This window comes from Pelmatolapia mariae, linkage group LG1 (assembly GCF_036321145.2).
Source record: "Pelmatolapia mariae isolate MD_Pm_ZW linkage group LG1, Pm_UMD_F_2, whole genome shotgun sequence".
In the NCBI taxonomy this organism is placed as follows: Eukaryota; Metazoa; Chordata; class Actinopteri; order Cichliformes; family Cichlidae; genus Pelmatolapia; species Pelmatolapia mariae.
This window is the reverse complement of record NC_086227.1, coordinates 7946518-7971127: the sequence shown is the minus strand read 5'-3', so window position 1 is coordinate 7971127 and position 24610 is coordinate 7946518. Positions and strand designations below refer to the sequence as shown.

Genomic DNA, 24610 nt, shown 5'->3' with positions numbered 1-24610 from the left:
AGACGTACAAGAGGTCTGTAGGAAGACTCTTCAACTAAAGATAATATACAAAGTACTCTGAGATATACCTCAATACAGCTTTGAACAGCTTGAAATAGGAGATGAATGGAAATGTCGAAGATTCAGAGGAATCGCAACAAAGCCAGAGACTTCAGCAGTCTCCCATAATGTTTGCAAAAGCTTTAAGAAATAAGGAGCTCTACCTCATCTCTGTTTAACCCCGCATCCTAGTCATGAGTTTAAACAATGCAATTCTGACAAATCGATGTGAGAATTGCATAAAACAAAAACCTTGAATCTGGGTATATTGTGCACTTTATTTCACATTAAGTTGAAATAGCTTAGAGCTCAACGTAGCTGCTAAACCCGAAGAAAGAGGAAGCGTGAAGAAGAAAGGAGATTTTGAAAGGAACTGAAGAGTGATGGTTTGGTGAACTGACAAGCAGAAAAGAGGAGTTAAAGAGCTACGGGAGCAGAGGTCAGCTCACCTAGAGCCTATTAGATTCCCCCATAATGCAATGATGGGATAAATTATCAGTCACACTGAGAATAAGAACCAGCACAGGCCAGTGGTTCCAAATGGCTGCATGTGACTTTGAGATGCAAGACTTTGACTGCTCCAGGACTCAGACTGAGGTGCGGGGGGTCCGCTGTGTGGAAAGTCAGTAAGACCACATTACTCCCAACTGTTATACCTAAAGACCCTGACTGCCCCGATGGTCATCATGCCTCACAGAGTTTCAACAGGCTAAATGGACCGACGGGAGGTTCACATCCGGGTTGAAGGGAACTGCAGCTCCCTTGTTAGCAAACCACCACCTCGTATCATGTCCCACAGAATCATGCGGTTCAAATATCAACATACTGATATGTTTGATATACTTTGAGTATTAACCAGTGTAAACTAGACATTGGATAATATTATACAGTATGGTAGGTACCGTTACAAATGGTCTTGTTTTGGCAGTACAGAATAAGAAAGAAACAATAATACTGACACATATTTGGCTCCAAGTTTGTGTTGCAACTAAATGTTGCTAAAGTCCTCAGTTAGTATTTTTCATATTGTTTATTTTTGACTTAGATTCTGTTCATTACAAGCTCTCAGATGTGACATTTTAACTTTGTTTCCCAGTGAACAGTTAAAAACCCAAAGATGAGTGAAAAAAAGAATGAAATAAAAGGAGCAACCAGCTTTAAATGACTTAAATATAGCTTAACTTTAGCTAGCTAGCTTGCTTAGCAAATGTCATCCCATCATTCCACTTTAATATATGCCTCTTTTGTGGTAATCTATAAATAATGCAAAATTTTCTCTTAAAAAAAGGAATGGAGACTTTTTGATCGGTTGTTCATTTGTTCATTAGCAGATACGAGGCCTAGTTAGCAGCTACCAACATCTGCCAAAGTAGTGACAACCCTAATAATGCAAAACTTTAAGGCTTAATAATCTGAATTGTTGAGTTGTATAAAATTAGTTTTTGTTTTTTGGGGTTTTTTTTGGTATTTTGGCTAGTATTTGTGATTATCTCCACTGTAAGGTCTGACATTTCAGTATAGGGAATATACAGAGGCTGTTTTTAAAGCTAGCCTCAATTGGCCTTTGGAGAAAGATTGGTTTTATTTTGTTTTTCATTCATTTTTCAAGAATTCCACTTCAAATAAATCCTGAAAGTGTGCACTTTAACAATTTAATCATATAAATTGGGCTTAAGAATGGGGACAAAGCAGTGTATTTTTTTTAAATTATAATCGTGGACTAAATTCAACACCAGCCCAGGCAATGAGAAAAAAGAGCATTTCGGTACCATTATTGACTTTAACGGAAAATTTAAATAAATAAATAAATAGAACAGCGTTTCAGGGAAAAATAACTGAATGTTAAGATCTTTGTACATGTTCTTTCATGACAAAAGATAGCAAACCTTTGGTTCTGACAATGTTTTTCTCTCAATGTAAAAGAAGATAAGTGGAAAATGCTAAATGTTCTGTTGTTTTCTTGTTGATCTTCGATTAATCATGAAGCCAAGTACAAGAACCATGTCAGCCTTGTTTATGCAAGGCTCAGCTCGACACACACCCACAGACACACACAGTATTACATGCAAACACACTTGTGCAGCAGGAGCAGTAGCAGCACTGAAAAGATCACTGGTTTCCCCCTGTTATGCAAATGCATCAAAACGCTTGAGTGAGAATTATATATGAATCCAATGAGGCTTTTTCTCTCTTTTAGAAATGCTTAGCCACAAGTACTGAGAGCCCTCAATGGCAAGCGTCCGCTTCACTCCCCGGCCATGCGTATTATTCAGCTTGACGAGACGCAAACTGACATAAGCACCCAGGCTCACTTTCACTCACTGGCAATCCGATTATATGGCCAACACGGCATCAATGCTACAGGGCCAACAGGCAGTGAAGTCCGTCAAGCATCCCCTCCTCCACCCAAGCTCCTTCTTTCCCCATTCATAGCACCTTCTTCAACTGCCCTGTGCAGCTACCCCTCCCAAACACACTCTCACACACACTTCTTGAGGCCTCCGGCCTTAGTAAACAACAAACTTCCAGGACAGAGTTTTCAACTGACAAATTTAAACCTGACCAAAACTTTGTTGGAAAGATGGGGGAAAAAATAATTAATTAAAACTCTGAAAACTCTTCTACCTTCCATTCACTCTAAACAGTTGCTTTTTGCTTATTTCAAGCTTTCTTGTTGTGCACATTACTGGAAAACATGCAAGCAAGCATTTGGTTTTATTTTAATTGTGTCAAGCTTGTTCTCGTGCAGCTCTGCAGAGCACAAAGACAGCATTAGGCAGCTGCATTCAGTGGCCTTCTGAGCCCTGTCTAGAGCCTGTTCATTCCATAATAATCAGATATTAGCAGCTATATCTATATCAGACAAGTTCTGCAGGTCGGGCTGACCAGGAGAGTCACCACTAATGTCACCATGGGTCTCCTAAGCTAAACCGGTCTTGACAACCACACAACCCGGTCTTCTTTTCCGTGCTGTGCAATGACGCTTGGGTCCTTAGACAGGGCACTCGTTGAAGCAGTGGGTGTTTACATGACGCTACCCCAAAAGACTGCCAGGTGCTCGGGAGGGGGTGGTGGAGTGGAGTCTCCTCTCATAAATCGCCCCAAATCCGTGAAACTAATGTCGAGATGAGATTAAACATGCACAGAGATACATTTGCAATTGATTAGCACTGAGCCACTGTGACAAATTGTATATAATTTTGAGAGAGTGTGTATGACCCTTTGTGTGCGTGTTTCCAATATCAGCACCAGATTATTGAGAAAACTAAAGAGGTTAGTTAAACAACAATTATTTAAAAGCAGTTCAAATGAAGTGTCTAAATACCAGGTGATTTTTTTTGTTTGTTTGTTTTTTATTTTAATTTTTTGGAGTCTATTAATTTTTTTTTTTTTTTTTACCAGGAGCCAGCATTAAAATATTTCAGACATGATGTAATTGCAGTAACTTCAGGTAGAGTTTAATAACCCAGTCAAGGATGTTCCACCTGCCTGCCTATCCCTTCTAAAACTGGGATTTCAAGCACTACTATGTTTCCTCTGCACCCCTCTGTTTTGTCTGGTATTAATGAGCAATTAACTTTGCATACAAGGTCACGGACAATGGTATTGGTTGTCAGATTATGCTAATGCTGTTGGCAGTGGCTCCACTGAAAGAGGACAGGGAATCCCTGTGAATAGAGAGGGTTCTGGCCTTTCTCCAAGATCAGAAAATGATATGCAAACTGTACCAACATGCGTTTTAAAAGGATTAGGACACCACTCGACATCCATACCAACAACTGCTAATAAATGAACAGCAAAAAGGGGAGGCAAGTGTCCCCCGTCTGGCCCGAAAAGAGCCATTCTGCTTGGAAACTTTATGCGGCTGAGAGCAGAACTTGCAATTTAAAGTTTGGATGGTTGCTGTGAAATTGATGTTCTTAAGGATCGCGATTTGATAAGATGTAACTTTGGGGTTGTGAAGATGAGATCAAAAAAATTATAACAAAAGGCCAAACTAAAAGAATTCAGTGTGTGGCGAAGCAAACAAAAAAGGGAGCCTGGGGTGAAACTAAGAAGTTGAACTCCCATGACCAAGTGAGAGGGAACAGGTGCAGCTAGAGTTCATACAGAGCGCTTTGTGTCCTGATATGGCTCCCGTCCATTTGGGGAAGAGGGAGGGGCCCATGTTTAATACAAAGTTAATATCAATTTAATGCTTGTCACTGTTCTTCTGAATCTTGTGGCATCGCTAATTCGCTCAGTGTTGAGCGGGGCTTTTGCACGGCCTGCACCAGATGCCACAGGGACCTTCAGTGCTGCAGCGAGCGGTGAGGTGAAGCCGCGGCCAAAACACCCCAAGTGGGAGCTGCTGCTGAGGTGAAGCCCGGTCACAAACTGAATCCATTGAAATAGATGTTTGGTTAACTTCACATGGCAGGAGCAAGGACCCATTTCAGCTTCATTTGAAACCTGTACACACTGGGACATTTTAAGAACTGTATGGGCTAAAGGCCGGAGTCATCTGACAAACGATATACAGCGAGGGCACAAGCACTCACAAACTTCAACAAGTAGTACCAAAATCATTAAAAATTGGAGGGGATGGGGGGCATGAAGATTATCATAAATTATTTTAATGTTATCAAAGAAAGACAGTTTGAGTTTAAAGTTTCTTTTTAGTAATTGCTTTATAGAAGCTGCAATTTACCATGATCTCACTGAAGTAGTTGATTTCAATAAATGTATGTACCACTAGATCATTTCAGCCATATTGAAAATGCAAAGAATATCCTGATTTGATTAAGTACATTTAATTGTTTATCTTCTACTTGCTTCCACTGGCTTGTCTACTTTCCTGCATACTTGTTTCTTTTAATAAAATTGGATTTACTGTATGAATACTTCCACACTGGCAAGTAAAAAAAGACTCAGGGGTTTTTTTTTGTCTGTTTGTTTGTTTGTTTTTTTAGATTATAAGTGTAGCACACCATCATGTTGTTTGTAATCAGCCAAAACTAGTTTCTCCTTTTTCTATTGCAAGTATAATAAGTGATGCAAACATGATCCAAAAAACAAATGATCTGTTTCCAGATTTTTATTTTTACCTGTTTATTTTTTTTCATGCATGTGAAAATAAATGTAAAAAAAAATCTTCTGGAGCTATGTAGTGTTTGAGGATTCATATTTTGGACACCCAACACAAAAAGTACGGAACTTACATTTCAAGTTTACCCTTTTCCCTTAACTAAAGCCTACTTATATTTCAGAGTGCACCATTTTTTGTATTTAAATGTTAGTGGGTAACGAGTATGGCGTTGTATTCAAATGGAAAATATCGAGTACAAATATATAAAATAAATCAAAGCAGTAAAACCACTGCTTCTTTACACAGAAACAAAACTTACATGGCTTCAGTGTTTAGGATCATATGTGCAAAATTAGACTTTTCTTTAACATAATGAAACAAACTGCGTCATTTTTCTCGTAAATTTGAATTTTGCAGTATGTAGAGCTACAAATTGTTAAACTTTCGACGTGCAGATTTTTATTTATTTATTTTACAATAAGCTATCAGTTTTGTTGTAATGATTCAAAGCTAAACAGTGTTGCTAAAACCACACTGAAATCGGCACAACAGAAGTTGTCGGGATGAATTTGTTAACCCAGAGAAAGCGTTTAACGGAGTCAACAGACCCTGATGGAGGTGGATGCCGGCTAAAAGGGTGGAGATGGATGGACTGGTGGCCGGTGTCATAAACCAGGCAGCAACCAGTCAGCACAATCTGTTCGTCCCGGTTAAGTGAAAAGACGGGGAGTTCCCTTTCCTCGATGCGCCCACGTCACTGATAAATAATGAGGGAATAATAAACAGTCAACCACCTGTCGGACCCGCAGCACAATAGGACGGCCCATAGAGAGCCTCTCATGCATGGGTAACATATTTACTCAGCCCCTTTCACTTAACGAAGCAGAAAGAGAGCCAAGATAATGGTTAAGTTCATCTATTTGGTAAACTGGCATGGCCCAGCCGGAAAAAAAACTATAACACTCTTAGGAAAAGTGTTTAATGTAATCAGTATAACTGGGAGTGTAAATGAATTGCATCTCCTGCAGCTGCCACTCTGTAATGGTAATCCCTATACAGACAGGCCTATCAAAGGCTATCAGGATATTCTGAGTACTATAAATAATACTGGCAATATGAATAATATTGCTATGTCAAACTGACGCATTAAAAACTAAACGGTAAATACCACCGCGGATCCACACATTCGCAGTGATTTATAAAACACTTCTGGGCTTGTACTACAGAGTATCACGTGGTGCCGCCTAAACTTTAACTTGTGAGTATCTGAATCCCTGCGGGATGATTGTATAAAAGTGATGGACTGCATCGTGCTCTGACAGAGGGAGGGAGGGAGGTTCGTTAGTGTTAATGTTTGAGAGATGCGCTATTAATGGCTTTTAATTCAGCCGCAGCCAGCTGTTTTTACTCGGCCTGGTAAAGGAGCGGGGACGTGGCAAGCTTGCAAAGCTCGTAGAAATTAGTCTCGGTCAGCCAGAGAAGCCTATGCTTCCTGCTAACCATCTGCTTACCGCTCACAAAAGAAGGATTTCGGGCGGCCAAGTAAAGGAATATAGGCTCATAAAAAAGCTTTGAAGGTCTCGTTACTTAGCGGAGGTGTAGCTGCCGGGACGGAGCGCTGTGTTAACGCCTGTTTGTGCGTCCTGCGCTTGTGAATAACGCAGACGCACCTCTTATAAGCGCTGACTCTCTTTAAAGAATCATTTCACGGAGGCGTTCCCTTTTAATTATCGGATTGTGGCCACTTTATATTAGACTGACGTAGAAGTGCTAATCATGATCTGAGCTGATCCCAAATGAAGCTTTGCTTCACACAGAAATGCAACTCAGAGAAGGGAAGGAAGGCTGATTTTTAATTATGTCAGATTTTAACTCGATCTTCCACTTAACAGTGAACCTATTTTCTTCAAAAACAAGAACAAACTAAAATATGGTCTAAAGAGTGTAACTATTCTATTTTTTTGTTGTTGTTTTTTGTTTTGTTTTTTTAAAGGAGACTGAAAAATTGCACGCAATGAGTTTCATATGTGTAAATGAAAATAATCAGTGTGATCAAAATGAATTTTTGATAAAGAAACGTAATTAAGGCCTAAAATGCGCTGAGCGTTGGACTCTTGAGCTCAAAGAAAAGATATAAACGAAAAAACATCTGGAGCTAAATGACATATTTTAATAAAATCAAGTTGTAACTTTTGTTTACATTTTAAAGCCACATATTTCTTCCAGATTGGTTTTATTTTAATTGTTTGTTTGTTTTTTAATTGGGTTTAATACTGGCAACAATTGGGATCCCCCCCCCCCTCTCTTTGAGTCTGTAACGCATTTTCGCCTGATTGCGCTGCTTTAACAGGTTTTCTGGGGGGGAAAGCTGACAGAACACGACTATCAGGCTCCAAGTCGCTTTAATAAGAGTTTTATATGGGGTCTCAGTGTCCGCTCATATGAATGCGTTTTAAATCAAATCACAGATGCACTTTTATTCAGCCAGTTAAAATAGCAGAACAAAACCGTCTTTAGAAATAAGGCTTTTTTTTCTTTTTCTTTCTTTCTTTTTTTTTTTTTTTTCTTTTTTTAATTCCACTGGGCTTTTTCTGAAGGCGAGAGAAGGAAGGGGAGAAAGGCCGAGGGGCGCCTCCTCCGCAGCTGAGGGTGACAGTTAGTTCATGGTTAACAGGATCATGAGCGCACGGCTCAGGCCGCACACTTCTACTCTGCGCACAGCCGCAGCTCAGTGCGCAATGAATGAAGCCTGTGCAAAAAAGAGTGATATTTAACACATCTGTTAAAGCGTTTTGATAGCAGAAATCCGTTTAAGACATTATTCCATGACGAGGGCCAGATTGAGTGTTGAGAATCCTATGAAACCCTAAAAGTGATTTACATCTGAGATGCAGCCCATGTCTGCAACTGATGTAGAAGGTGTAGGTTTAACAATAAAAACGGACTACAGTTTATTCTAATAATGACAGCCAAATAGAAATCTCACCTGATTTTTTTTTAAAGAAATCCACCCCAAGATTTTTATTTTTTGCATAACTGACAATAGATTAAAATAATAACTAAGCTTTTCTTTTAAATCCCGCATAGCAGAAGGGGAGCGTTAAAGCGAAAAAGGAATGATATCTTTTTAAGCAGTCATTAAATCTCCCAATATAATACCTGAATACAAAGATTGCTCTTTAATTAGGGCGCTTGGCTCTGCCAAAGAAAACAAACTGAAAGGAAAGTAGCCAACATGCAAAATTGATGACTGAGCCTCCTTTGTGGTCCCCACATTGTGTGATACTTGCTTATGAAGTCTAATACAATCATAAATTGCGTCTTCCGGCCAATCAGCGGCCCGGGAGATGCTGCATGAAAGCGACCCATGTGGAGAACTTTGTTGAGCACCATTGTTGAGGCTGTCAGCCCTGAGTGGAGGGCCGAGGGGGGGCAGGCTGCTATAAAACTTCTCTCCCCAGAGTGAGGAAACCAGAGGAGTTAGCAACCGTTCACGAGACTGATTCTCTCCCAGCTGACACAAGGAGTATTTGAATTTTTCGTAAAGCCGGGACCATGATGATCCCAAGCGTTATTGCGCCTCCTGCCTTCTACCCCGGGCTGTACCGGCCCGCCGCGGCTCTCCCGCTCCACCAGACCCTGCCGTCGGCCTTCCAGACCCACTCCAGCTTCTTGGTGGAGGATCTGCTGCGGATAAGCCGTCCCGCCGCCTTTATAAACCGGACTGTCCCGTCAGCGAGCGCCTCCGTGCCAACAGCCACCACCACCGTGTCCACCGGCGGCGCGCCGGAGCGCACGGTAGCGGCGGGTACGGGGACGCGCGAATCGTGCTCACCTAAAACATCGGTGCCGAACAGCAAGGACCCGAGTTTTCTCAAGTTTGGAGTGAACGCCATCCTCGCACCCTCACCAAAGACGGGTGAGTAGACACCACACCATTGCTCTGCTTTCTCCTTACGCGCATGCGTTTGATTTAGAGCCACTTTTTTCTATTCTAAATGAAGGAATGATTTTAACATGCTCTGCTCTTCAACAGCGTCCTCACCCCCTGCAGTCCACAGTCTGAACACCAAGACCTTCCCCATCCCCTGCTTTGACGCAACCTTTCATCCCATATTCAGGGCGCCTTATTTACCAGGTAGGCACAACATTTGTTTTTGGGTTTTTTTTACTCGCTTCTTCCTTATCGATGACTCTCTTTAGCCTTTAGAGTTGTGTCTGTACTAATTGCATTTAAATGTAAAACACTTTCACCCCCTCCTGTCATATATTTTAACCAAAACAGAAGCAGAAAGGGAAACAAACAGCCAGAAAAGAAGAAATCACTGTCTCATTAATGGGGACCGCTGGCTCTGGCCTCTGCGTGGACCCACACACCCACCCCCTAATTAACCAATTATCCCAAATCGTCACGCTCTAAATTTGAGGCGGGGTGGCGAGTTATAGTCCCACTTGCTTCCCATTGGGGGGCGTTTTGGCATTTCCCCGGCACCGCGTTTTCCCACAGCGTCCGGGGGGCCAGCGGGCCACTGTGGCGGGCAACAAAGCCCTCACCACCGTGACCAATTTGGTCAGCTCCCACCGGGTGAACCACCCACACAACCCGGAGAGTGACTTTTACCAGTCGGACCAAAGGCGTGAACCAGTCATGCACTAATTTCCCTATTAGGCGCTATTGAGAGTTTTCAATATTCTCACAAGACCACATAGCGCGTCGTTGTTCTTGGTGCTGCTGCGAGCGCGGGGCAGCTGCAGTCAAGGGGGAGTCCAGGCAGTAGTGTGCGGACAGGAACAGCGTCCTTCGCCGGGAGAGAGGGATTTTCCAACGTTAAATAATAATAATAATAAAAATCCCAGTTGTGCTCCAATTGGCACAGCCGGGGAAAAGTTTTCTGCATGCTGGGCGACTCATAGGATAGGTTACCGCTGACCTCAAATCCCCACTCTGTCTGTGCCTTAAACGTTTCTCTTTTCTCCGAGCGGGCCAATCATCGACTTGAGATAAAGAATAATCTCTTAGAAAAGTCTATAAAGTCGCTAGTCTTTCATTCAGACAAATCATAATAGAGATGGAGTCTTTTCATGGGCTCAGCTGAATGCCTCAACAAAACAACTCCAGCGTCCTGAATAGCTTTTCGTGTTCATTTAATGAAAATGATTTGAGGGCACGAAAAAAAAGCACCATTCCCCTCCACTCTTCACTCCCCCATCCAAGCATCAGTATTCTGGTATGCAGTTGTGTTTAGTTTGAAAGTGTAAATCTCCTTTTGTTGCGATAATATATGGCCTTCGCCGCCTGTCCAGAGTCTTTTCACCGTTAGTTCATTACTACACAATTACCGTTCACGGTTTATTAACTCCTCTATCCGCCCTCACAGGGTTCCTTAAAGGATATGCTACCTCTTTACCATACCAATGCGGTTGGGGACCGGCCAATGTGCTAATTAGTCACCTCGTGCCATTTCACTCAGGACGCATGAGCATTGCACAGTTCCAAAAAGGGAAACTTCAAATAATAATCCACTGAAAGCTGGTCCTAACGCAGAATTGTTATATTCATGCGGCCATGTCATGGTCTCATGTCCAGGCAGTTTTAAGTACAGCAATTCGGTACATTTGTGGCATGGTGGTTGTCTTTAATGACTGAAAACGATGCTAATTGCTTCCACTTAATTTTCTGTTTTGTTTTTCCTGCACTGTAGCATCTTCATCCGTTGTTCCAATCCCGGGGACTTTTTCGTGGCCCTTGGCAGCCAGAGGAAAACCCCGGAGAGGGATGCTGAGGAGGGCGGTGTTCTCCGACGTGCAGCGCAAAGCCTTGGAGAAAATGTTTCAGAAACAGAAATACATCAGCAAGCCCGACAGGAAGAAGCTGGCATCTAAACTTGGCCTAAAAGACTCGCAGGTAAAACTCGCAAGTGCTCAAAATGTTCAGTACGCCGTGCGTAAAAACCAGTTTCGTAATCCTCTAACGACTAATCCATTATCGACAAACAACTTTATCCACTCATGATTTTCTCCTTCTTGCAGGTAAAAATTTGGTTTCAGAACCGACGGATGAAATGGAGAAATTCCAAGGAACGAGAGCTGCTGTCATCCGGTGGATGCCGCGAGCAGACGCTGCCCACCAAAGCCAACCCGCACCCGGACCTCAGCGATGTGGGCAAGAAGTCCTCAGCCGAGGACGAAGAGGAAGAGGAAGAAGAAAAGGAGTTCGGAACAGAGAGAATGAGGGCGGCAGGTTCCACCATCTCCTCTCCCTCCCTCTCCAGTAAGCACTCGGATTTCTCGGAGTCAGATGAAGAGGAGATAACAGTATCTTAATTTATTTTGAAAAGCGAGTATAGAGTTATAACCCATGATCTGTTTTTATGAGACTGTGACCAGATAAGCAGGAAACTGCCGCTGTGACAAACCATCAACGTCGCCGTTCAAACAAGTTGCACCCATGTTTGTGGCTTCATCTGTGCATGCGCACTGGACAGGATCTGCTACTGAGACACAGTTTGCTGTTTTGCACAGCTTTGTTCAATTGTACAGTATTTTGTACAAGTTCGTATGGAAGTTTTATGCCAAGAATATTGCGTTACTTTACATTGACACTGAATAGAGTTGTTTATTGAAAAATGTAGCTATTTTGTTAATTTATATCAATTTGTTTAATAACTATGTTGTATTATGTGCTGTATATATGTTTATTTCACCTTTTGTACAAAAATCAAATAAAACTGTAAACAATTCCAAGTCACGTGTATGTGTGTGTAGTTTTAAGATAACAGTTTGACCATTCAATCATAAATAATTATTAATTTTATTGAATCACAATAACTTAAGACTAGTACAGTGATATCAAATTTAATTCTCTGAGCCCCGGACAAACCAGTGATGAGAAACTGCACCAATCTGCTCTGATGTAAAGAGACTGTACACAAAATACTCCTTTTCAAGTACTGTAACAAATTGGCTAGAAAAAGGTCATCAAAATGCTGCACAATAATCAACTATTTACAAAATTATGTTACATGTAAAAAAAAAAAAAAGTACATTGCTAAGAAGGCTAAACATTCATTGAGTTTGTGAGTAATAAATCAACAGACGAGTCAAATGCTTGATAGAAATCCACACCTCTCAGAGCGGGTTTACACACGCAAACAGAATTAAGTCTCTTTGTGCTTACGAGGACAGTAGCAGGAGAGGCCTTATGAAATACACAGACACACTTAATGGACAAAGAACGTTGGCCACAAATCTGAAAAGTCTTCACATATCTGGTTCCACGCTGTACATCTCGAGGCAGTGCTGAAAACAAACACGCATGCGGCTTTTGGCTTCCATTTGGAGATCAGAATGAATGTTGCATAGGATAGGTGAGAAAAACATGGAAAGTCGCGCTGGACTCCATGACCCCAGCTTTAAGCACCCCTCCCAGAAGGCAGGCTGGGAGGCTTAAAACAAAAGTACGATATTCGTAATTCTTTAAGCTACTGAAAAAATGGCAAACCGCTTTTTATTATCATTCAACCACAAGTACTTTTATCTCACCTCTGATTAATTATATTAATATAAACAAAGCAGCGTATGCACTAGTTTTCCATAATTAGCTCAATATGTAGTTATGACAGTTTTGTTCATCACAAATCACATAAAAACAGACAATAAGTGTGGCAGAAGCACAGTTCAAGGATGTGGATGAGGTATAAAAAAAAATTAAAGACTATTTCTTAAAGTTCCCCTCACCCGATCAACCACCAATAAGTTAAGTTCGGGTATTGAGCACCACAACACATCCGAATCTTTTTCTTGATAGTGGTCCAAATATTTACACCATCTTCTCAGTTCACACATGCATACAAAAGCACTACTTCTCTTTCATGTGTATTCAATCATGCGGCATTGGTGATTAATATGATGAGAGGTCAGCATCACTCCTCGACAACCGCAGTCGCTCGAGGTGAGAGTCGACTCAGAGCCCTGTCAAGTTTACAGCCATTTAGAGGAATAAAGAATCCACTAATGCACGTAGAAAATAGTAAGGCATTGTTTGTTAGAATTCAGTCCAGCACCAAAAGGGTTTTGTGCTACAACCGCCTGCTTGGGGCTAATGTGCATGGAGATCTCAAACGTTTACTAAGGAGGTTGAAGCATAAGCTCACAGACTTGCACGGTGAAGTTGTAACACAGCTAGAGGAGAAGAATGCCTCAAAAAGGACAAATCTAGCTGTGGTGGATGATAACTTCCCATTAAGTGCCCTTTCCATTTAAAAATCTTTTTGTGAGAACTTTAAAGGGATTTTGTAAAAGAGATTTTCATCTGTGCAGTTTTTTAAAAGTTACTTTACAGATGCTGTGGATTAAAAAAAGAAACAAAAAGCTTTTCTCAGGAAGTAAGTGTTTATATTTGTCTCTTTAGCCTGTAAAACCTACATGTTATCCTTCTAGATTTACTGGAATAATAATTTCTCAACTATAATGCCATATTATAACCTCTGTGGACCTTAAAGAAAAAGTGCAATATAATAAAATACCAAAAAAAAGTGTAAGTAGGTTTTGTGATAAGAACTTTTGATTCAACTAACTAAGCTTGCCTTCATAAGGTTCTTTCTTAAAACACGGTGTAGACAAAACTTTGCTACAGTATTTGCTTACTTCTCTGGTACCATATAGAAAGCCATCAGTTGTGAACATCACCCTTCATGTTCACAAACACGCTCAGGTCTGTCTGGTAGGAACTCATCGCTTAGTTGGTTTTAATGGACACATGTCCTTCGATGGACTCTTTTTTTTTTTTGTCTTTGCTAGTTTGGGATGGACAACTAATGATCTCTCTGAGAAGTCTGTTGGAGTGAGATCAGGCATGCTATGAGACTGAACATTCACTTTGGCTCGATTCATCCTCCAGTGATCACACAGGCAACTTCAGCAATGGAAGAGAAGGAGGAGCAAGAAAGTGGCTGGCTGTTCCTCCATCCATTCAACCCACAGCAGCATAAATGTTTTCAGAAGGCTGAAGCACAGGGTTCACTCACGCTCCAGAGCTGAGGGCCTGTATCACCATCTGCAGGCAGCTCTGGCACACTACAGCTTGGCAGGACCCGTAGTGTCTTAGCCTGATGTCCTTGGACCGATGCTGCAGCCCTGTGGAGGATGGAGGACTCCTGGCTGGTGTTTTAAGTACACTGATGGCTGGTGATGATGGTAATGATGAAGCCTCGCCAACAGCGACAGGCTGTGTGCTTTTCTTCTGTCTGTCTGGAATACATGTCAGGCTCCAGAGAGAGGAGCCACGGGCCACAGTGGTGAAGGGAAAAAAACACAAAAAAACAGGACAAACAGCGCAGTGCAGTAGAAACTTCTGTTGCCCGTTTACTGAAATGCAATTTCACTTTTTTTTCTTTCCTTTTTTAAAGTATTTGGGTTACCTGCACCCAAATTAAGGTGGCTGGATTTTGTGGCATGAAATTCAACCCTCAAAAGGAAGTTCTCACACTGAGAACAGTTCTTATTATTTAAAAGAAAAAAAAAAGAATTTTTAAAAGTGATGCTGGTGTTGCCTTTAGATAGCATCACAAGGTCGACTCCAGCGATGAGTCCAGGATGTCATCCTGGTGGCTGTTGCTGTTGGAGTCGCTGTCGTAGCTCTGTGGGCTCGACGAGGTCGCTGCCTCCTTCAGACGCATCAGCATGTTCATCTGTCGGCACAACTAAGTGTCAGTTTGACTGAGCTTTATGCACGAAGCAGTTTCTTTCACACACAGGTTATAGTAGACACTGTGCATTTGGTTTAAATGCTCAGAACAGAAACAGGCATCACAGTCTGCTCTTTACTCACCAGTGGGTCTGCGTCACTGTCACTCTGTGGCGGCTCTTTTCTGACTCCTTCTCTCGGGGCTGAGTAGCCATCGAACCCGACATCCTCTGGCCGGAGCTGCAGCAGCGGGGGCCAGTCACCTGGAGGGGGGGTTGCTGACCACGGGTAGGTGTCAATCACCCAGGCAGCTGGGTCTTCCCATGCAGCTCTGCGGCCATACAGCTACAGAGAGAGAGACGAACATCAGAACTGTGACCCAGAGAAGCTTCGAGGTAGACAAAGAATTTAGGACAACAGTTTTGAAAAACAAGTCTGTTGCCTGAGGTTCAGGTTTATGAATAATAACTAAAAGTTACAGCAGACAAGAGTGAAAGCTGGAACATATGTGAACAGAAATGAAAGAAGACACAGCTTCTGATTCTTGGATGAAATGTGAAAAATGTGAAAGAGAAGAATGTAGAGTTATTAAACATATTACCAAACAAAAACTAAGCCCAACCTGCAGTCCCTCACGCACTGCCTCCAGCATGTAGGGGATGATGGAGTAATTCCAGAGATCAGTGAACCAAACCCTGGAGCCTTCCACATCCATGGGACATGACAAGAAGAGACGGGGTCCTGCAAACCACAGAGCAGAGGTATAAATACTGCTTCCACACTGGCATCTATGCACTCCCTGTTCTTCGGCATGCTCTCACCAATGGTGACATCAGAGGAGCTGTGTGTCTCCAGGAAGCGGTTGAGGTGGTGCCAGACCCGCGGGACCCAGTCAATAATCTTCACCAGCTCTACATTGCGTGTTCGGCTGCTGATCTCCATCTCGATCAGCTTCCTTCTCAGGTAGCGGCCAAGGAAACCTTTCACTGGCTCCATGTGGTTGACACACAGCACCCACCTGATCAGAGATCACACAGGTATATCAGGACTCAGAAATATAACATCCTACTGCCTGTCCTGAAGGGAGAAGCTGTAACTAAGATCATGTGAATCTAAGCATTCAGTTGCCAGGCTCTACAACGACAGCCTACAACATAATCTATTTCTCAAGCCAGGGAACCAGGGTTTTCTCAAAAACCCGTCTGACCAGAAGCTTTAGAAAACAACCATTTTTGGGGGGGGGGTGCAAACTGCTCTGACATATATAAATAATTGTTGCCCTAATATTACATTTTTAAAGTTGTAGAGGTTGTTTACAGTTTTGCAAACTACAAAACATAAAGAATTAAATTCAATATATTCAAGCGTCAACCCAACACTTACTTAACCCTAGAAAAATTAAATATCGGAGCTCTTAGAGGTGATAAATTCAGCTGTTACCTCCTACGACCCACTAAAGAGGAATTCCTCTGCAATGTAGCTTTTTGTGCTTGTTACATTTTGCAGACTGGGTTTAACAACCAGCATGTAGAGAATCTGTGTGCATGTTTACTTTGCTGGACTTGTGATCCACATTGAAAGTGACGACAGCATTTGGAGTTAGCGGTCGGCCCTCCGGCAGCAGCAGGTGACGCGATAGCTGATTGGCCAGGTAGGTCTTTCCTGTACCGTTATATAAGTTGTTGGTATTTATGCTTGTGCTGGTGCATTATGTTTTAATTACTGTGTGGTTGGGTCTCTGTGTTTTATAAGCAGTGCCAGCCGATAGAAACAAATAAAATGCTGGGGTTTCTCCCCCCCCGGGTCTTTGCTCTTTGTTGTGCTCATTTTGTTTTCGGGTGCACACATATTTGTCCGTCTAGCTGTTCCAATTCTTTTTACATTCCTTCAGGTCCATTCTGGCAGTTTCAGCAGGCTTCCTCCAGGTATTTGCTGACATTTCCAAGTTCTTATATTGATGCTATGACATTTATTCTTTATACTGAGGGGATGATTGTTACTCTCTCACTGATAAATTCAAAAACCGGGGTGAAAAGTAGCCAGAAATACAGAAGAAGAATCAACTGTGCTGAACAGGCCTGTCACTGTAGCTGTGGGTTGCATGGAGCCAACCTGTAGTCACATTTCTAGGGAGGTGCATGTCAGGTTAAGCTGTAGGGTTTACGTAGCTATGGCATAAATCCCCAGTTTACCTGAAGTTGTGGTGAAGCTGCAGGTTGGGGGCAGATGAAGTGGCTTGGCTCATGGTGCCGATAATGTAAGGGCTGAAAGGCAAGAAAAGTACATCATTTCATGAAGTTACTGAACACGTTGAGAGGGATTTACTCTGGTTTAATCTGACATAACTCCCTGAGCTGTTCTAACAGGGGTTTTCTTTCAGCTCACTTCATTTGAGGTAAAGTGAAGCTAACCTGCTCTACAGAACAACTGTACACATTTTCAAATAAATGTGATACTTCTAGTCTTTATTGAGTAATAACACTAAGCATGTATACAAATCCATTCAAGCTTTAGGAGGACTGTGCAGATGGAATGTGTAGTGAACTGACCTGTGCTGGTAGTTGCAGTTGAACAGACCATTGAAGATTTCTCCCAGGGAGCTGACATGGTGGAGGTTGTCCAAGATGACCACTAGAGGGCTCTCTGCCCCTGAGACACTGCTGCACTGCTCGGCCAAACCTGATAAGTACTGACGCAGCTCCTACAAACACATAGATTATGTTTTACATTTCTTAAGCCAGGGAACAAGTTGTTTCTCAAAAACCCGTCTGACCAGAAGCTTTAGAAAACAACCATGTTTTTTTGGGGTACAAACTGCTCTGACATATTGAAATAATTGTTGCCCTAATATTACATTTTTATATTTGTAGCTGTTGTTTACAGTTTTGCAAACTAAACATTAAGAATTAAATTCAATATATTCAAGAGTCAACCCAACACTTACTTAACCCTAGAAAAATTAAATATCGGAGCTCTTAGAGGTGATAAATTCAGCTGTTACCTCCTACGACCCACTAAAGAGGAATTCCTCTGCTTGTTACATTTTGCAGACTGGGTTTAACAACCAGCATGTAGAGAATCTGTGTGCATGTTTACTTTGCTGGACTTGTGATCCACGTTGAAAGTGACAACAGCATTTGGAGTTAGCGGTCGGCCCTCCAGCAGCAGCAGGTGACGCGATAGCTGATTGGCCAGGTAGGTCTTTCCTGTACCGCTGGGGCCTGACAGGATGACGCGCCTGTGCTCCTTCAGCAGGGAGACGTAGCGCTGCAGCATCGGCTTGGGGATGAGCGTGTCGAACACCAGCGAGTCCACGTTTTCACTGCCTGCACCTGTACACGACACATATATTCATGTCATGGGAGGTTAGCAGTTTGCAGAAGATGACTGAGTTTGTCAAATATCTTAATGTTATTTTCTTTAGTTCAGTTAGCTAAAATCCTCTACCTTTCATAACCAAAGTGCATTAATTAGATTTTTTATCAATCAATAGTTTGTTTAAATTCAGATAATTCAATGTATCACAATTAAAAATCCTTTCTTTTGACAGCTTTATTCATTGTTTGTTTTTGTTTTTTTGTTTTTTACAGTGAATTAAAATGTTTTATTCATTTATTGAACCCAAGACATATTTTAAGTTTTAGCACAAGGTGTTTTGTTTTGATTTATTACTGTGGGAAACCTTTTTCTTAAAAACTACTCTCTATAATATATATATATATAAATATAAATATATAACTTTGTGAAGTTCCCATGATGAATTTAACATGCTGGCGATCAGCCACATTTCCATCGAGCTCATGGAAACTGAAGGCTGCCAACTCATTGGGACCAATGAGCATGCTGAGAGGTTGGTACCTTTGAGCTGGATGTTGATAGTGTTGTCTCCCACAAGGTAGCCGCACGGCAGTAGCTCAGGCGTGTTGGCGGCACTGGGGCTGCTGGGCCGATGGATTTCTCCAATGTTGTATCCCTGCACGCTGTCTGAGCTCAAGCCTAGCTGGCTCACTGGATCCACATGGGTGATGTACTCCTGTCAGAAATAAAGCATTTAGCAGCTTTCTAAGGACTGAAATGTTTCTGAATGAGAATGTTTTGTCCAAAAACATGAAAGTGAATGGAAGGAAACGATGTTTATATAATATAGGAAGTATAAATGTGTCAAATACAGCCAACCATGTTTTGTCTCTATCTGATTCTTAACCATTTTCCTGTCTTTACCTTGAAAAGGCGTCGGACTACTCCATCCAGGACATCCCACTTAGTTTTGCCACTAACGCCGATGCAACCAATAAGAAAATGTCGAGGTCGAGCCTCCTGTGATGGAAAAATTTAAAAAGTTGAATATACCAAAAGCCTACAGATAAAATTAAAACCTAAAAACAACCAGAAAAGCATTTGTTACATCAGTCTCACCTCTCCCCACTTGCTGTCTTCATCCAAGCTAACGACAATCCTCACGTGCCGCCCCTCCTTCCTCCCTCCTTCTCCGCCCGTGTCATCCAGCAACATGTCTGACCGGAAGACAACGTTACATGTGATTTCTCCATTGTCAGTGTTACACATTAAAACATTTCATTGTTAAATACACTGGAGTGATGTATCACATGAACCAACTTTCGTCTTGGATAAACCCTGGTCGGTATTTAATGTAAATCTATCCTGAACTGTGCAGGTCCTGTCTTACCCAGGCTGGTGGACTCACTGGTCGTGAGGTTGAGGCCATGTTGGGAGAGCCCTGGTCCAGGCCCTGGGGTGTGGCCGTGTGTATGAGGGGGAGGAGAAGATGAGATGGAGGCCTGGGAGCCCGTCCTGCTGCCCTGGTTCTCCAGCTTCAGACGGTCATTCTCCGCCTTGAGCTTCTCGATCTCCACCTGCAGACAAACATCCGAAAATAATCTTTTATGTACATGTATGTATTCATCCTTCCTTCATGTCAATTAAACTGTTAGCATTAAAAATGTTTTAAACTTAACACCAGAGATCAATAACGCTTCAGTCACATGAGTACTGCAACAATTATATGCAATCAGAGATTCAATGTTTACATCCATCTCAATGTGAAGCATACTCAGTAAGCTCAGTCTGAAATTTGCAGACCTGCATGCGGTTCATGGCCTCGCGGAGTTGATCCAGCTGATGTGCAGAGCTAAGAGCCTCCAGGCGGATGTCAGTTAGTTTCATCTCCTTCTCTCTGAGCTCACTGCGCAGCTGCATCACCGTCTCGGCCTCGCTGTCCAAACACTCCGACAATCTGTATGTGCACACAAGGCAATGCAGTTTGAAGCATTAACATAGTGCAATTTGAGCAGTTTGGTTGTTTTTTGTCACATGCAGATGTTGAGCTTGTACACACAGTGTGTTGGAGTGCGTGTTCCTGAGCATGTGGCCTGTGGCCGAGGTGCCATTGTGAGGCAGCTTGGGGGAGGATGGCAATGAAGAGTCCGTCATCTCCTCGATGTCAGAGTGAGAGGAGGCCGACTTTGGAGATTTCTTCTTGCTGAATGCTTGTTTGAAGGAACTTCGCAACTGCAGGAAACAAATAGAAGAAAGAAAGCGAGGCGATGAACAGGTGAGGTTATTAGAAAAGCTGTTGAGAGGGGAAGTAGTGGGAAAACAGCAAGTGAGTCACAGGGAGAAGAAATAGGGGAAAACTGTCTTATGACGGACTCAGAGCTACAGCTCCAAACACAGTGCAATGTGTTATGTTTACACTCTTATGTAAACATATTTGTTTTCTTCTTCTTCATGTTAGTAATTTCTTTAAGGTGTTTTGGCAATCTCCTACAAGAACCACAAGCATTATGGTTCTTCTGACATTTTCAGGTGAATTTTTCCTTAAAGAGCCAGCTCAAGCGTCATGAGAGCAGCTTTCAGGGAGAAGTAGTGTTAGAAAGGAGCAGAAAGGCACTACAGTGACAGCAAAGTGCAGGAAAGGAAGAAGAGGGCCGATGTTAGTAACCTATAAAAAGTGCAGGGGTTAGGCTTCTTTCCTTTCATTTCACATAGCGTACCATTCTTACCTCATACACCTGCCACATGAAGCGAAGCACAGGAAGACAGAGAGACAAAACAGCACATGTTCATATGGGTTTGGGGGTGATAATGTGTTATGGTGGGACAAACAGATTAAACTAGAGATGCCTACAGGACTAGAGATTTTATTTGACTTCCAGGCAGCTGCAAGCTAATTCTACATCACAGCCACCATGAAGGGGGCTTTCATGATCCATTATATACTCTCCAACACACGCTGCCCCCATGCACTTAACACATCACTCACTGTATGAGCAGCACCTGCATGGAGGAGGCTCCTGTGGGGTCTCATCTATCCAAGCAGTGGTATTTTATTATCACTGTGACCTAAGGCAGGAAACTCTAGAGGATCTGATGTCTAAAAGTGCTACATTGCTCTTCCTGACATTTGACAACATCTGGATTGACAAGCACAGGTGGCCAAACACATTGTTTCAGTCAACCAGGAGGAAGAGAGGGAGGAAGAAAAGTTTCGTACTTCATCATCTCTGACTTGTCCTCCGGTGCACAAAAAAGTCTTTCAACAACAACAACAAAATTTTTTTAAGTGTCATATTTGTTGTATGATCACTAATAAAAAAACACTAATGACTCAACAGTGGGACAACACTCTATCCAGAAAGCAATGACTACATAATTTGCAGGTCAAAAGACAACTACTACATTTAGCTAAATATCAAGGTAAATCGCTGATGTTTTCTGATCTCTAAAATAACCAGTCAAATCCATCATTACTTGCTTTTCAACAACACTGAGCCTATGAAAATACTGTTTGTAATCACCTTCTCCCCAGTCAAAGAACGCTAAAGAAGAGAAACACAAAGATGTGTCACCCACACAAATATGAAAATGCATACACAAGACAAAAAAAAGAAAAAAAATGGCTGCTTGTTGGTTAAGTCACACAGTGCAATCACCTCCTTGTACATAATCTATTTAAACTGCTAGCTTCTTACCCAGTTCTTTTTGTTCTTCTTTTTGTTTTTAGCGTCAGCATCCATGTTGGAGCCCACACTCGAGTGGCTGGTCGCGCTGGCAACACTGCTGACGCTGTCGGAGGAGTGCTGTCTCTTGATGCGCAGATCTGGCTGCTGGTTCTGTTGTTGCTGCTGCTGCTGTGGACTGCCATTACTGCCAGCTGGGGAGACAGAGGATGGGGAAAAGATGTATGTCATTACAATGTGTCCCATAATGACCTTTCTCCCAGACATGTCTATACAGAGCCTCTATACTAGAGTGCCTTTGCATGATTCCCAATTAATAATCCTGATATTATTGGCACAAATTCAAATTGCTGTACTGAGGCGTTACTGTTATTTTCTGTACCTGTGCGATCCCCTTTAGGTGTAAGTTCAGGTGTGTTAATGACTCCATTGATGGCAGCCTGAGCAACAGCGTTCTGCTTTTTCAGAAGCTCGATGGTCTTCCTCAACTCATTCAGCTCGGAGTCCTGTACAGAAGAAATATGATGATCAACCTAACAATCATCTACAGAGACTTTGTGCACAGTAGTTTTCTTTCAAACATCAGAAGCCAAACATTTCTTTTGTTTTTTCTTTTCACCTTCTGCTCGGCCGTCAAGGTGAGACTCTTCAGCCTTATGGTCATGTTACCCAGAGACTGTTCAAACGCTGCCACCAGGTGAGCCTTCACGAGAAACAATCAAATTACATCTTAACAACTCCTTACATAACATGGCAAATATACAAATACACAAATTTTAGCTAACTTCAGAGAGCTAAGTGAATGGTTCGTGTATAAAGAATTGTATCCCAAGTCTGTTTTATAATATTCTGTAAGTGTATGAAACAATCTTGATTTAAAAAACAGAGACAATAAGAAAATGAACAGCCTACTTTTTCTGAACAACTAGATGAAAGGAAAAAAGTGAGACATGTTAACCTTGAGCCTAAAGCCCAAACATGTTAGTCAATCTATCTTCACACCAAAATGAAAACATAACCAAACCCAAATAATATACTACACAATAATGTCCTGGGAAAAATTATTATCTTCTGGAGAGGGCACATTACGAGTACAACTATGACAAAACTGTTCCAAAAACAATCCTTGGATCCTTGGCTCATTCAAGGCCACAGACAGTCAACGATTGGTCAGACCTAGTTTAACTCTAGGTGGGTTTTTTTTGTTTTGTTTTTTTACACGACCTTCTGAGAAAGAGGTAACTTGGGTATGTATTCACAGTTCAAGAGAAATACACAGACACAGACATGACATGTCAAAGAAAAATAATGTGAGTGCCAAGGATTAAAACTGGAGACGAATTTACAACAAAAGACTTGAACTTTTCCTTATGAGTGACATGGATCATTATGGTGATTTAAACAGTTAGACATGGGTGAACTTGCTCATCCTTCACTATTATGTTCTGGGCTGTGAATATAAATGTTCCGCGGACGCCTGTAGAAATGTGTGTGAGAGTTGAGCACAGTGCTGACTGACATGTGATTCAAGTCGTGACTTTTTAGAGCAGAAAAATGTTGTCAGCCTCCAGGGCTTTAAGGTGTGTTCAGATAATTCATCACGCATATAATTACATTTCAACAAAGCCCACCTCCCCAATACCAGCTCCTGTCTGCTCAGTCTGTGCTTATCTTTCAACACTCGTCCGCACTTTGTGTATCCAGGCGTCATCGACAACAAATCTTTACTCCACATCTGGGACAAACCCTCGGCATTGTGCTGGGACTTGACACTGCTGTAATGTAACACCTCTGCCTTGCTTCCATATCTCTAATCCACAGTGAAACTACTAGCAAGCGCCCACTCAGGCTGAAGATTACCAGCTGAGCGTGGCAGGACTTGTGCAATACAGGAGCAGGGTTGGCAGAAATGATCGTGTCTAGAGATGCTTGAAGAGATGTTCTGATCGTGCTGCCAGTTGTAAAATGATACCTGTAAGAGCTATCCCCTCAGTCTGAATAAGTGTTTCTGCCTGTATTTGGGAAATGTTCAAGAATTTGAGAAAACGCTGGCATTCTAAAGAGCTCAATACGTTTGTTAATACTTCTCTAATTAGCAGTTAGAAATGAGCATATATGAAATTATTTGACATATAATGGCTTATTTAGCTTAATCTTTGGAAAATAAAAACTATATACTATATATAATAAAAGGGTATTTTTATCCCCTTTGATAGTTTTGACAGATGTTCTTCAACAGTTTGGGTTTGCATGTTCTTAAGTGCTTGAGGCCTTACATTTGCACTCAGTTGTGTTGTCAAGGCTGAAACTTTTTCCTGGGAGGCATCCAACTCCCGCCGAAGCTTGCGAATCTGAGGATTTAAAAGAAAAAAACGGCATGACATCAAAAGGCGCCAAAACAAAAGCATACACACATAGATTTAAATACATGCATGCCTTCATGGAGCATGTATGTAACGCTAAGCACATAAATGCATCCAGCATCAAAAGAGTCAGGCTCCCAGATTGAAGCTCTGAAGCTGTGATTGAAGTTCAGGTTCAGCGATGAAATGGCAAAAAGCATAAAAGAGCACACGCAGGTGTTCACAGGAACAAGAGCTTGTTACAGGGTCAGTCACAATACAGCTACACGTGTATCTGGATCCAACTGTAAAAACATCCCCGTGTTCCAACAAGTCGAGTGGCTGCGTGCGGAAAATTAAAGAGGAGAGAAGTGCTGTGGGCGGGCTGATCCTTACCTCCGACTGAGACTTTTCCTCATTCTGTAAAACAAACACCAGAAGATAAGAAAACCATTAGAGGGCACCACTGACTGAATTGAGACAGACTTTAATTAAA

The 24610-nt window shown here is 42.0% G+C and overlaps 2 protein-coding genes across 4 annotated transcripts in view; one reads left to right on the top strand and one right to left on the bottom strand.

The window, feature by feature from the left end:
* The first annotated feature begins 8662 nt into the window (after positions 1-8662).
* dbx1a (developing brain homeobox 1a) lies at positions 8663-11431 on the top strand. The gene is made up of 4 exons (XM_063481095.2): positions 8663-9026; positions 9144-9245; positions 10810-11012; positions 11138-11431. The coding sequence occupies exons 1-4, from the start codon at positions 8663-8665 to the stop codon at positions 11429-11431; spliced, it is 963 nt and encodes a 320-aa protein (XP_063337165.1).
* Positions 11432-11899: 468 nt separating this feature from the next.
* The window catches only part of nav2a (neuron navigator 2a), a 99756-nt gene continuing 87045 nt past the window's right edge, over positions 11900-24610 (bottom strand). For all 3 annotated transcript variants that reach the window (XM_063471029.1, XM_063471038.1, XM_063471048.1), the window contains 18 exons: positions 24511-24534; positions 24049-24123; positions 22392-22475; positions 22155-22278; positions 21785-21966; positions 20149-20321; positions 19893-20046; positions 19480-19666; positions 19209-19306; positions 19014-19109; positions 18651-18825; positions 17889-18124; positions 17342-17493; positions 16985-17056; positions 15614-15810; positions 15415-15533; positions 14937-15137; positions 11900-14796 (listed from right to left, as the gene is read on the bottom strand). In XM_063471029.1, the coding sequence (XP_063327099.1) occupies positions 14671-14796; positions 14937-15137; positions 15415-15533; positions 15614-15810; positions 16985-17056; positions 17342-17493; positions 17889-18124; positions 18651-18825; positions 19014-19109; positions 19209-19306; positions 19480-19666; positions 19893-20046; positions 20149-20321; positions 21785-21966; positions 22155-22278; positions 22392-22475; positions 24049-24123; positions 24511-24534 (2475 nt within the window). In that variant the 3' untranslated portion in view covers positions 11900-14670. The remainder of the gene's footprint in view (positions 14797-14936; positions 15138-15414; positions 15534-15613; positions 15811-16984; positions 17057-17341; positions 17494-17888; positions 18125-18650; positions 18826-19013; positions 19110-19208; positions 19307-19479; positions 19667-19892; positions 20047-20148; positions 20322-21784; positions 21967-22154; positions 22279-22391; positions 22476-24048; positions 24124-24510; positions 24535-24610) is intronic.